Below are 12,972 nucleotides of genomic sequence, written 5' to 3'. Positions count from 1 at the left end.
TGTACATGGATGGTCGCTTCTCTCTCTCTGTCATGGATGCCATGGTTGATCTTAGTTTGAAGATGTAATCTGGAGACAGGTGTTTTATATAACAGCATTCTGTGTGTTCTCTTTTTGAATCCGTGTCCATATTTGCAATCAAACACCAGAATCTCCTTAGCTATCATACTCTAATTCCACTGATTTCAAAACTCGGTCCTCCAGAAAGTGGAGATTAACACTTATGCACTTCTAAGTGATATCATTTAAAAAAAAAAAAAGCAGCATTAGAAAGGATTACCTACACATATTGACCAGCTCATATTATAGACAGAAGCTGGCTACATGGCAGACCAATCCAAACTCATCTCTCGGCATGCCCAGCCCACTCATTATCTCAGCCAATCATGGCTAGCGGAAAGGTTGCCGTCTTTTTCTGTGGCTAAACCCACTAGGCTTGTAATTTTAACTATTTTATTTGTTATTAAAGCACATATAAGTTCACATGTTCCAGAAGGCATTTCTGTCAAAAAACACATTTAGAAGGGCCCACGTTCAAATGGCTCTCCTGTGAAGTAGTGAGGCACAACATAATGCAGAGTTTCCTGAAATTAGTCACATCTCTCCCGCTCACTTTCTCTCCCTGTTTTTTCAATACCTGCTCTCTCTCTCATTTTCTCTCTCTCTCCTTCTGTCTCTCAAAATATCTCTGTACTTTTTAAATGAGGAATTATTTGAAACTAAGGATGTTGTATTTTTAACCCCAAGGACAACATGTGTTAAGAATAGACTTAGATTAGATACGTAGGCTTAACAGTAGCATTTTATACCTTCTGAGCTAAATCAAGCCGACAAGCCTATTTATAGAAAGCTTTCTATGCCTAAACTGTTAGTTCTCCTCTATTTGGTATTCAGAGAGAGAGAGGTCTTTACATGCTCATTGGTGTGTCAGAGCCTCTGTTCTCTGTCTTAGCAAGAATAAGTTGTCAAACCACACCCACCACATCCTTTAGCTGAATAAGCCTTGTTTTTGTCGGTCAGTGTTAGGCCTACTTCTTGAGGTTTTGTCAGGGTTAACCACAAAAACCAACTCATGTTGTTTCATAAACAATATGGTACCCTCAGGCTGTTTTGTACTTTAAATTCAATATCCTTTCCCCCCAGTTATTTAGATAAGAATAAGTGTCAAGGATTAAATTGAAAATATAGATAATATTTGTTTGGCCTTTTTGGTGTCTGAGAGGATCTAGCTCATTCCCCTTTAAAGGACCCATGAGCACCAACAAGGGAAATTCGTAGGAGCATATCAAATTGTCAAATCAAATAAAATTTTATTTGTCACATACACATGGTTAGCAGATGTTAATGCGAGTGTAGCGAAATGCTTGTGCTTCTAGTTCCGACAATGCAGTGATAACCAACAAGTAATCTAACTAACAATTCCAAAACTACTGTCTTATACACAGTGTAAGGGGATAAGGAATATGTACATAAGGATATATGAATGAGTGATGGTACAGAGCAGCATACAGTAGATGGTATCGAGTACAGTATATACATATGAGATGAGTGTGTAGACAAAGTATGGGTGTCAAATGAAAGCTAAGAGTGTATATTTTTAGGAAAATGAAGGCATAGATTAATTGTTCAACCCTTTTCCATCTGAAAAGTTAGGCATAGGTAAAAGGCTTTGATTTTTAAACAGATAACAAAAACTGTTTACCTTCTGTAATTTTAAGAAATATTGCCTTGTAATTCTGTTACTTTAAGACATTTAAGTTTCTCTCCCTCATGAGGGATAATGAAAGTTTACAAAAGTAACAAGTAATGGTAGACTATCAGATTCTATGAGATTTAATCACGTAATAATTAATAAACAAATTGATATCAGTAAAATCACAAAAACAAGTTGGTATGTCTACTGTAGACCTATGAATTAGTTATAGCGATTTAACTGATTTCCATTTTTTTAATTATCAATTTTTTAAGTTATTAAATCTCGTAAACTTGTTAAAACTCATAATTCCTACCTGTCTTGTTCCACAGCCTACCTGTTCCATAGCCTACCTGTTTTACAGCCTACCTGTTCCATAGCCTACCTGTTCCATAGCCTACCTGTTCCATAGCCTACCTGTTCCATGGCCTACCTGTTCCACAGCCTACCTGTTCCATAGCCTACCTGTTCCACAGCCTACCTGTTCCATAGCCTACCTGTTCCACAGCCTACCTGTTCCACAGCCTACCTGTTCCACAGCCTACCTGTTCCATAGCCTACCTGTTCCACAGCCTACCTGTTCCATAGCCTACCTGTTCCATAGCCTACCTGTTCCACAGCCTACCTGTTCCATAGCCTACCTGTTCCACAGCCTACCTGTTCCATAGCCTACCTGTTCCACAGCCTACCTGTTCCACAGCCTACCTGTTCCACAGCCTACCTGTTCCATAGCCTACCTGTTCCATAGCCTACCTGTTCCATAGCCTACCTGTTCCACAGCCTACCTGTTCCACAGCCTACCTGTTCCATAGCCTACCTGTTCCATAGCCTACCTGTTCCACAGCCTACCTGTTCCACAGCCTACCTGTTCCATAGCCTACCTGTTCCATAGCCTACCTGTTCCATAGCCTACCTGTTCCACAGCCTACCTGTTCCATAGCCTACCTGTTCCACAGCCTACCTGTTCCATAGCCTACCTGTTCCACAGCCTACCTGTTCCACAGCCTACCTGTTCCACAGCCTACCTGTTCCACAGCCTACCTGTTCCACAGCCTACCTGTTCCATAGCCTACCTGTTCTACAGCCTACCTGTTCTACAGCCTACCTGTTCCATAGCCTACCTGTTCCATAGCCTACCTGTTCCACAGCCTACCTGTTCCACAGCCTACCTGTTCCATAGCCTACCTGTTCCACAGCCTACCTGTTCCACAGCCTACCTGTTCCACAGCCTACCTGTTCCACAGCCTACCTGTTCCACAGCCTACCTGTTCCACAGCCTACCTGTTCCACAGCCTACCTGTTCTACAGCCTACCTGTTCTACAGCCTACCTGTTCTACAGCCTACCTGTACTACAGCCTACCTGTTCTATGGTCGACCATATGCGTGACAGTACATTATTGGCAATTGTTTGATTGACTCGTGTAGCGTGGGTTGTACAGCTCCGAGCATACTGTCAGGCCTAGACCAGTGGGCTAAATGATTGTTGTGCCCCATTACCCTCCTGGACCTATCAAACATAATCATTAACAAGTCATATTAAGGCCTGCCAGGGCCAGAGATTTTCCCACACAGCATTTGAAGACTGTGTCGGTCTCTTGAGGGACACACTCGTCACCACTGGTTAATTACAGGGATGGTAAGGCTTCACACTGTAGGGGGGCGATGACTGTGTTATCTGTCCTGGAATACTCCTGCACTGGGCAGAGAGGGACATCATCCGTGCATTGCTTCATGAGAGCAATAGATGAGTAGTAGATGAAACAAATAGGACATACTGTATGATGCTACACTGTAGACAGGGCTGGCCCAACATGAGCTCTGTTGATGTGCAGGACGCAGGAGGCATATTATTTTTTTATGTGCTTCCTTCGATCTTGTTTCTGTGTTTTGAACGCCATTACATCTACTCTCCCAAATGATTTATTACGTCAACCCATTTACCGTAAAACAAGACTTCTGTTCAACATTCACCTTTTTAAAAATCTGATCAAGTGTCTCCACATCTCTATTTCTCAGGGGCGATCCTGGGTCGGACCGAAACACAGGAGTGTGTCCACTATAACTACAACCCCAACCCTGCTGCCATCCAGGAGAACCGAGGGAACCGCAGTGGCATCGAGACGTGTGCCGGGGAGAAGGACAAGCGGAGACACTGTTTCGCCACCTGGAGGAACGTGTCGGGAATCGTAGATATCGTAAAGCAGGGCTGCTGGCTGGATGATCACAACTGCTATGACAGGTAGGGCCTATTGCATCAGGGCTCTGTGGTGGGTTTTTATAACATTTGTGATCTGTTACAACACACCAATGACACGGTGGAATGATTAAGTGTGTCATTGGTGTGTTGCAATGGGTCACACATGTTATCAGTATATCAGTGAAAACTATTCTTATAGGCCTCTATAGGATCTCCATTCTATGTGAGGACTTGGTCGTTCCATGAATATGATGTTAAAGGTGTCGAATGGGGAGCAAGAAAAATCATGTGTTCCTGTGTTCCAATAATCATACTAACCGTACTATTTGTGACGTAAATAATATATGGTGGGTTTAGTAAATTGAGTATGTAGTATGCTTATTGGTCATAGTATGGATAGAGTTAGTATGCTTATTGGTCATAGTATGGATAGAGTTAGTATGCTTATTGGTCATAGTATGGATAGAGTTAGTATGCTTATTGGTCATAGTATGGATAGAGTTAGTATGCTTATTGGTCATAGTATGGATATAGTTAGTATGCTTATTGGTCATAGTATGGATAGAGTTAGTATGCTTATTGGTCATAGTATGGATATAGTTAGTATGCTTATTGGTCATAGTATGGATAGAGTTAGTATGCTTATTGGTCATAGTATGGATAGAGTTAGTATGCTTATTGGTCATAGTATGGATAGAGTTAGTATGCTTATTGGTCGTAGTATGGATATAGTTAGTATGCTTATTGGTCGTAGTATGGATAGAGTTAGTATGCTTATTGGTCATAGTATGGATAGAGTTAGTATGCTTATTGGTCATAGTATGGATAGAGTTAGTATGCTTATTGGTCATAGTATGGATAGAGTTAGTATGCTTATTGGTCATAGGATGGATAGAGTTAGTATGCTTATTGGTCATAGGATGGATAGAGTTAGTATGCTTATTGGTCATAGTATGGATATAGTTAGTATGCTTATTGGTCGTAGTATGGATATAGTTAGTATGCTTATTGGTCATAGTATGGATAGAGTTAGTATGCTTATTGGTCATAGGATGGATAGAGTTAGTATGCTTATTGGTCATAGTATGGATATAGTTAGTATGCTTATTGGTTGTAGTATGGATATAGTTAGTACATTTACATTACATTTAAGTCATTTAGCAGACGCTCTTATCCAGAGCGACTTACAAATTGGTATGCTTATTGGTCGTAGTATGGATATAGTTAGTATGCTTATTGGTCATAGTATGGATATAGTTAGTATGCTTATTGGTCATAGTATGGATATAGTTAGTACGGATATAGTTAGTATGCTTATTGGTCATTCTATGGATAGAGTTAGTATGCTTATTGGTCATAGTATGGATATAGTTAGTATGCTTATTGGTCATAGTATGGATAGAGTTAGTATGCTTATTGGTCATAGTATGGATAGAGTTAGTATGCTTATTGGTCATAGTATGGATAGAGTTAGTATGCTTATTGGTCGTAGTATGGATATAGTTAGTATGCTTATTGGTCGTAGTATGGATAGAGTTAGTATGCTTATTGGTCGTAGTATGGATAGAGTTAGTATGCTTATTGGTCATAGTATGGATAGAGTTAGTATGCTTATTGGTCATAGTATGGATAGAGTTAGTATGGGATGGATAGAGTTAGTATGCTTATTGGTCATAGGATGGATAGAGTTAGTATGCTTATTGGTCATAGTATGGATATAGTTAGTATGCTTATTGGTCAGTATGGATATAGTTAGTATGCTTATTGGTCGTAGTATGGATATAGTTAGTATGCTTATTGGTCATAGGATGGATAGAGTTAGTATGCTTATTGGTCATAGTATGGATATAGTTAGTATGCTTATTGGTTGTAGTATGGATATAGTTAGTACATTTACATTACATTTAAGTCATTTAGCAGACGCTCTTATCCAGAGCGACTTACAAATTGGTATGCTTATTGGTCGTAGTATGGATATAGTTAGTATGCTTATTGGTCATAGTATGGATATAGTTAGTATGCTTATTGGTCATAGTATGGATATAGTTAGTACGGATATAGTTAGTATGCTTATTGGTCATTCTATGGATAGAGTTAGTATGCTTATTGGTCATAGTATGGATATAGTTAGTATGTCAGAAGTTCCCGGATGTCGTACTAAATTCGCCAACATACGAAGTATACAAGCAATGGACACTATTTTCTTGCTTTTAGGGCCCATAATGCAATTCTTCAGAAAATGGTCGTGGCTTCACAACGTTTTCAGATGTAAAAAAAAGAAAGAAAAGAAATGTCTGAGAATATGCAGCCGAAGTCCGATGAGAGCGGACACAAATTCATTCCTTCAACTGTTGAGCGATGTAATAAAGTCATGACTTTTCAAATAAGTTACATTGACTGACAATTTGTTTGCTACGCTATCCTTACAAACCGCAGCATACCATTACAGCAGTATGAACTGGTATGTTAGCTAAGCTACCTAATGTTAGTTGCCTACTAATACGTCGGACTTGCCAGTATATTAACTATATGTCATTTTTAGCTTAGCTAAGTGGCACACGTTGAGCGTTCTCGTTGAGCGTTCTCAATGGTCATTGTTAATTCGCTCTGGCTATCTACTCCGATTTCTGAGTACTCTTGTCTGAGTGTGGCAGAGTGCAGAATAACTGATGAATTTATGAACACTCAGCACCTGTTGAATATGGCCGGTGTCAGTAAACGTTGGCAAAAAAAAAGCATAATTAAATTATTTCCAGCAGTGCAGTTACAGTCACCAACGTTCTGGATAACATGAAAACAGCCTAACCAGCTCTGCAAGGACGAGTAAAATGGTCAGAGTGGGGTGTTCTTTCGTTTGTGTCTGGAAGTAGCTAGCAAGCTTTCCAATGTTAGCTTGGGTGCTTGACTGCCGTTGTGAGGTCAGCATGCTCTGATCAACCATACTCCACGGCCAGAGCGTTCATTGACGTGCACTCCGAGAGCAATACGCTCTGAATTTACGAACGGACAGTCTGACACTGCTCTGATTTTTTTGAACTCCCAGAGTGCACTCCAGATTGAAGTTAAGAAGACACCGAAGTCGTAAAATGTCTAGCTAGTAATTTGTTATGCTAACAAGCTAGCAAGAGGTTGCATAGTAACAGCATCCACTTCCAGTAGACAGGCGACGCGCTAGTACTCTCAACTGAAAGGATACCTTTTGTTTACATTATACTAAAAATAACTAATAGTATGTAGTATATACTCATTAAGTATGTAATATACATTATGTTAGTATGGTTATTTGAAGACCGCTCTGGTTCCTTGCCAACTGTTTTAAAATGGCAGCATCAGCCGTCTCAATTTGTTCTAACAGCTACACTACTGTGATAAGCAATTGAGCTTCTTCTCAAGTGATTTAAGACCTGCAATGTTTTTTTTTTTAAACAAGCTAGGCCTAGATGTTTGCATATTGCCCTCTGAGCCAGAACAGACTGAGATAGAGATCTTTTATTTTTTTCTCACTACGGGTCTTATTATTTTGAGCCTCTTCAGTTACCATGCTGTTCCTTGTAAGCTTTGCTCTCCATCCAAATCACATTTTATTTGTCACATACACATATTTAGCAAATGTTATTGCAGGTGTAGAGAAATGCTTGTGTTGCTAGCTCCAACAGTGCTGTAGTATCTAACAATTCACAACAATACACACAAATCCATTCCACCGTATTGTGATATCTTCTCAGCTACCCATGCAACATGTCAGCTAGCCTAGCATTACCAGAAACATTTATTTTTATAGCGTGCGAGAGCCCAGGCCCAGAAAGGCTGAGTTACCTGGTCCTCTTGTCTTAACATGCCGTTGAAACCCTTTACCTCCCACCTGCAGCAACCGGATCCATGTATTTTTCAAGTGTGGCGTGCTTCCATGTTATTACTAAATGTAGAGCAACAGGTAGCTCTGACCACACCGTGTGGCAGCTAACTCTGACCGTGCGGCAGCGAACTCTGACCGTGCGGCAGCGAACTCTGACCGTGCGGCAGCTAACTCTGACCGTGCGGCAGCTAACTCTGACCGTGCGGCAGCTAACTCTGACCGTGCGGCAGCTAACTCTGACCGTGCGGCAGCTACGGCAGCTAACTCTGACCGCGCCGTGCGGCAGCTAACTCTGACCGCGCCGCGCGGCAGCTTACCAGCAGGTGCGTGCTCTACATGTAACATATAAACAATGGCCAAACGGTCTGGCTGCTTTCCTTTTCTCTTCTTGTTCTTGGAGTGAACACTGCTCGTTGGGTTTCTGCTTGGGCTAATAAGCTTGTTTATCTATTTGGGGCAGTTCAGAGAACAGAGTGTTGCTTTGATGTGGTTTAACTGCCATGGAATGTAAGTTTGTCAGTTAATGTAGAATTTTTTTTTTTTTTTTTTCCAACTTGGTGAAACACAAAAGAATAAAGTTGTTTACAGGAAGTAACGTACTGTACCTACAACAACAGGAACTACAGCATCATAAGGGCCAAGCACTTGAACTTGAGTTTTTTAAAACATCCTATACCTGTATTGCCCCGGTCTGAAACTCAAGGATAGTTCTCAAATTCTGAAAGAAAAGCTTTTTTGTTGTTGGTATACAATTGTAACACAAAGAAACCAAATACATTACAAAAGTGTGGTCTTTCCAACATGATTGTGACACTGACAGCATCGTCTCGCACTTGTTTTTCAGTACTGAATGTGTGGAGAAGAAAGAGAGTCCAGACGTGTTCTTCTGCTGCTGTGAAGGAAACATGTGTAATGACAAGTTTGTCTACACTCCCGACAACACACAAGCTGTTCAGAGTAAGTTCTGGGTTTGTCTCTGCGTACACGTGTGCATGTGTCTGTGTGTGTGTGTGTGTGTGTGTGTGTAACACCATATGAACTGAAAAATCTGTTATGCTGAAATCCTAAATGCGTGTTTTTGTCTCATATTAACGACACAATAAATAACCCAATCCGTAAATGTTCTCCCATTACGTAACGCTGAACGCTGTGGTGTGGTTTTATGTTGGTATGCCCAGGTCTAGGAAGTGTGTGCCATTGCGTGTCGGACCGTGTTCTGTGTGGCTGCTTGTGTGTCATTCCTCAGGGATTGCTGTGTTTTTTTCAGATTAAAGGGGCTGGTCTATCCTCATTATCCCTGTTGAGCTAACGGGCCTCACTGCTAAACATCCTCTTAGCAAGAGGAGGAATGCAGTGACTCAGTCAGAGGAGGTTTAGCTAGCTGGGCAGGGGCACACTGACATCAGCTTCCTTAATGTACCTTGGTTCTGGAATTTCTTGGTCCTGGCTACATTCTTCTTGAAATTGTTGTACATTTTTTTTTTAGAACATCTGTTTTAATATTTTTTTAATACCTCCTCAGTAAAGTATCATGAAAAGAAACATCTAATCAGTGTTCAAAAATGTCTTAATGTTGTGGTTGGGAAACTCCTTTTCCAGTTGCCTTATTGTTGCTTAACAATGAACAGAAATGCCCTTTTCAGAATAGTCCTGTTAATTCATGGGGAAAATCAGTGTGTTCTTTGCAGTGGAGGTCAGATAAAGGTTACCAAATAGGATTTATTGAAGCGTTGGTGTGGGGGAAGGGCCTTGTTCCCTCCGCTTATGCAACTGAACGTGGACATGAATTTGCAGCAGCGACTAACAAGATGTGGAATGCCCTGGATATTTGGAACAAAAAGCTAGGTCGGAGCCTGACTATGGAATCGAGCGACAGAGGCAGCATACACAGTCACATAGTCACACACAGTCACAGCTGCTTATTTTTTTTTAAACCTTGCAATAGGGCCTATTTTGGAGAGCGACCATGCAGAAGTGTAGGGTCCTATAAATTCCTTTTTCTCTGTTTTAGTTTTTCCATTTTTCCACTTAAAGCCACACTGTTTAAATAGAATGTCCAATGTTGTTGTTTTTCTAAGTTAACAACAATGCTTAAACCACATCCGGAGACCACTTTTCAGGTTTGGGAAAAATGTAATACATTTAGATTTTTGGGTGCAGTTACCCTTTGTTGTCTGGATAGCAATGTATCTGTAGCACTCATGTGATTGCAGAGTTTGCTAAACAAATAGCCACAGGATTGATGAAAATAATCATGATATCATTCTGCCAGGTAGGCATAGGCTACTTTGTAGTTTAGGTTTTTGGGAAACCGTACACATACACACACAACTGTGTTTCAGAAAGTTACAGGAAAATACTAATAAATCACTGTTGCATTTCGTTCATGTCTTCAATACATTTAGTTCCATACATTTAGTTCCATACATTTAGTTCCATACATTTAGTTCCATACATTTAGTTCCATACATTTTGGAGTATTGTTGAATTCCGTTTTAATGTCTGGATTCCGTGATTCCGGCCGTGATCTCTGTAAACCAGATTTTACAGGGCTCTAGGAGTGGATAAAGAGCGGGAGAGAGCGTCACCTGCTGACCAGAGCGATTCCATGCCTGTGTGGCGTGTGTCGTGTAGTGATCCTGCCAGGGGGTGGGGGGAGGAGGCAGGGTGGAGAGGATGGGCGTTTGGGCCTGCTATGTTTTTCATTTCAAAAGAGGCTAATCCGGGTTGTTATCCCGCTTGCAGCTAAAATGGAGCACTGGGCAGGGGGAGGGGAGCGACGGGGTAGAGGGTAGGAGGAGGGGCACTGCATGGGGGGTTGTGGCAGGCAGGCAGCATCATGAACAGTGCCCCTCTTTTGCTACCTAATGCCAGTTCAGCTGAGGTCACCCACATAGAACAATGGCACGCGGTCTCTCTCTCTCTCACACACACACACACACTGGATGTCACGCTGGCAGGCGAAGGAAGGGAAATCTACCTCAGAGGTGACATGAGTGGATGTTGTGATTATGTGGTGGGGCTGCTGCTTTGGCGACGAGGCGCGATCCAGTCTTATCTCTCTCTCTCATGAAGCTCTGTAATGGGCCTGTGCCAGGATGGGAGCCGGTTGAACCAAACATGCTTTAGCTAGATAGCTAGAAATGCATTCAATAAAAATGACATCAGCCAGCTAAAGTTGAGCCCATATCATCTCTATATTATGAACACGGAGACTGCAACACATAAGTCATTATTTTTCACATTCTTGGCAAAGTTATTGTGGTGTCATTTTTACAAAACCCTTTCAGTGCTCCTTTTTTTTTGAGTACATCCTATAATAGTCCTTTTGTCCTGGTATAATCTAGATTGATTGATTTAATTCTCTTTCTCTCTCCCTCTCTTCTCTCTCTTTCCCTCCATAGCAACATCGAACCCGGTTACCCAGAAGCCTCCTGTCTTCACCACTCTGATGTACTCACTGGTGCCCATCATAGGCATCACTGCCATCATCCTCTTCTCGTTCTGGATGTACCGCCATCACAAGCTGGCATACCCGCTAGTCCTGGTGCCCACACAGGTATGACAACACACAGCACTAATGGACTAAACCCTCTTTAGTTACAATAACAGTTGTAGCTAGCTACGCAATAATTGTAATAGGCTAGCTGCTGTATATGAATGAGTGTCGTTCTCTTTTTAATTTCACTTGTAGCATTTGATCTGTATTGGTTGGATGATGCAAGCAAGGTATTTTTATTTCACCTTTATTTAACCAGGTAGGCTAGTTGAGAACACCTTTATTTAACCAGGGAGGCTAGTTGAGAACACCTTTATTTAACCAGGGAGGCTAGTTGAGAACACCTTTATTTAACCAGGGAGGCTAGTTGAGAACACCTTTATTTAACCAGGGAGGCTAGTTGAGAACACCTTTATTTAACCAGGTAGGCTAGTTGAGAACACCTTTATTTAACCAGGTAGGCTACACCTTTATTTAACCAGGTAGGCTAGTTGAGAACACCTTTATTTAACCAGGTAGGCTAGTTGAGAACACCTTTATTTAACCAGGTAGGCTAGTTGAGAACACCTTTATTTAACCAGGAGGCTAGTTGAGAACACCTTTATTTAACCAGGGAGGCTAGTTGAGAACACCTTTATTTAACCAGGTTTAAACACAGGGAGGCTAGTTGAGAACACCTTTATTTAACCAGGGAGGCTAGTTGAGAACACCTTTATTTAACCAGGGAGAACACCTTTATTTAACCAGGGAGGCTAGTTGAGAACACCTTTATTTAACCAGGGAGGCTAGTTGAGAACACCTTTATTTAACCAGGTAGGCTAGTTGAGAACACCTTTATTTAACCAGGTAGGCTAGTTGAGAACACCTTTATTTAACCAGGGAGGCTAGTTGAGAACACCTTTATTTAACCAGGAGGCTAGTTGAGAACACCTTTATTTAACCAGGGAGGCTAGTTGAGAACACCTTTATTTAACCAGGGAGGCTAGTTGAGAACACCTTTATTTAACCAGGGAGGCTAGTTGAGAACACCTTTATTTAACCAGGTAGGCTAGTTGAGAACACCTTTATTTAACCAGGGAGGCTAGTTGAGAACACCTTTATTTAACCAGGGAGGCTAGTTGAGAACACCTTTATTTAACCAGGGAGGCTAGTTGAGAACACCTTTATTTAACCAGGGAGGCTAGTTGAGAACACCTTTATTTAACCAGGGAGGCTAGTTGAGAACACCTTTATTTAACCAGGTAGGCTAGTTGAGAACAAGTTCTCATTTGCAACTGCGACCTGGCCAAGATAAAGCAAAGCAGTTTGACACAAAACAACACAGAGTTAAACATGGAATAAACAAACATACAATCAATATTACAGTAGAAAAATGTATATACAGCATGCGCAAATGAGGTAGCATAAGAGAGGTAAAGGCAATAAATAGGCCATGGTGGCGAAGTAATAGGCCATGGTGGCAATAGCCATTAAACACTGGGATGGTAGGGTGTGCAGAAGATGAATGTGCAAGTAGAGATACTGGGGTGCAAAGGAGCAAGATAAATACAGAATTGGAGATGAGGTAGTTGGATTGGGCTATTTACAGAAGAGCTATGTACAGGTGCAGTGATCTGTGAGCTGCTCTGACAGCTGGTGCTTGAAGCTAGTGAGGGAGGTAAGAGTCTCCAGCTTCAGATATTTTTGCAGTTCATTCCAGTCATTGGAACTGGGAGGAGAGGCGGCT

General features: G+C 41.4%; 1 protein-coding gene across 1 annotated transcript in view; it reads left to right on the top strand.

Annotated features, from left to right (window-relative positions):
- Positions 1–12,972, top strand: part of LOC118386387 (activin receptor type-2A-like) — a 67,975-nt gene that overhangs the window by 22,887 nt on the left and 32,116 nt on the right. Inside the window, exons 2-4 of the mRNA XM_035774113.2 lie at positions 3,711–3,933; positions 8,592–8,704; positions 11,152–11,306. Coding sequence (XP_035630006.1) covers positions 3,711–3,933; positions 8,592–8,704; positions 11,152–11,306 — 491 coding nt within the window. The remainder of the gene's footprint in view (positions 1–3,710; positions 3,934–8,591; positions 8,705–11,151; positions 11,307–12,972) is intronic.

Source organism: Oncorhynchus keta, chromosome 7, assembly GCF_023373465.1.
Source record: "Oncorhynchus keta strain PuntledgeMale-10-30-2019 chromosome 7, Oket_V2, whole genome shotgun sequence".
NCBI lineage: Eukaryota > Metazoa > Chordata > Actinopteri > Salmoniformes > Salmonidae > Oncorhynchus > Oncorhynchus keta.
The sequence above is the reverse complement of the archived record's forward strand: the minus strand, read 5'-3'. Positions and strand labels throughout refer to the sequence as shown.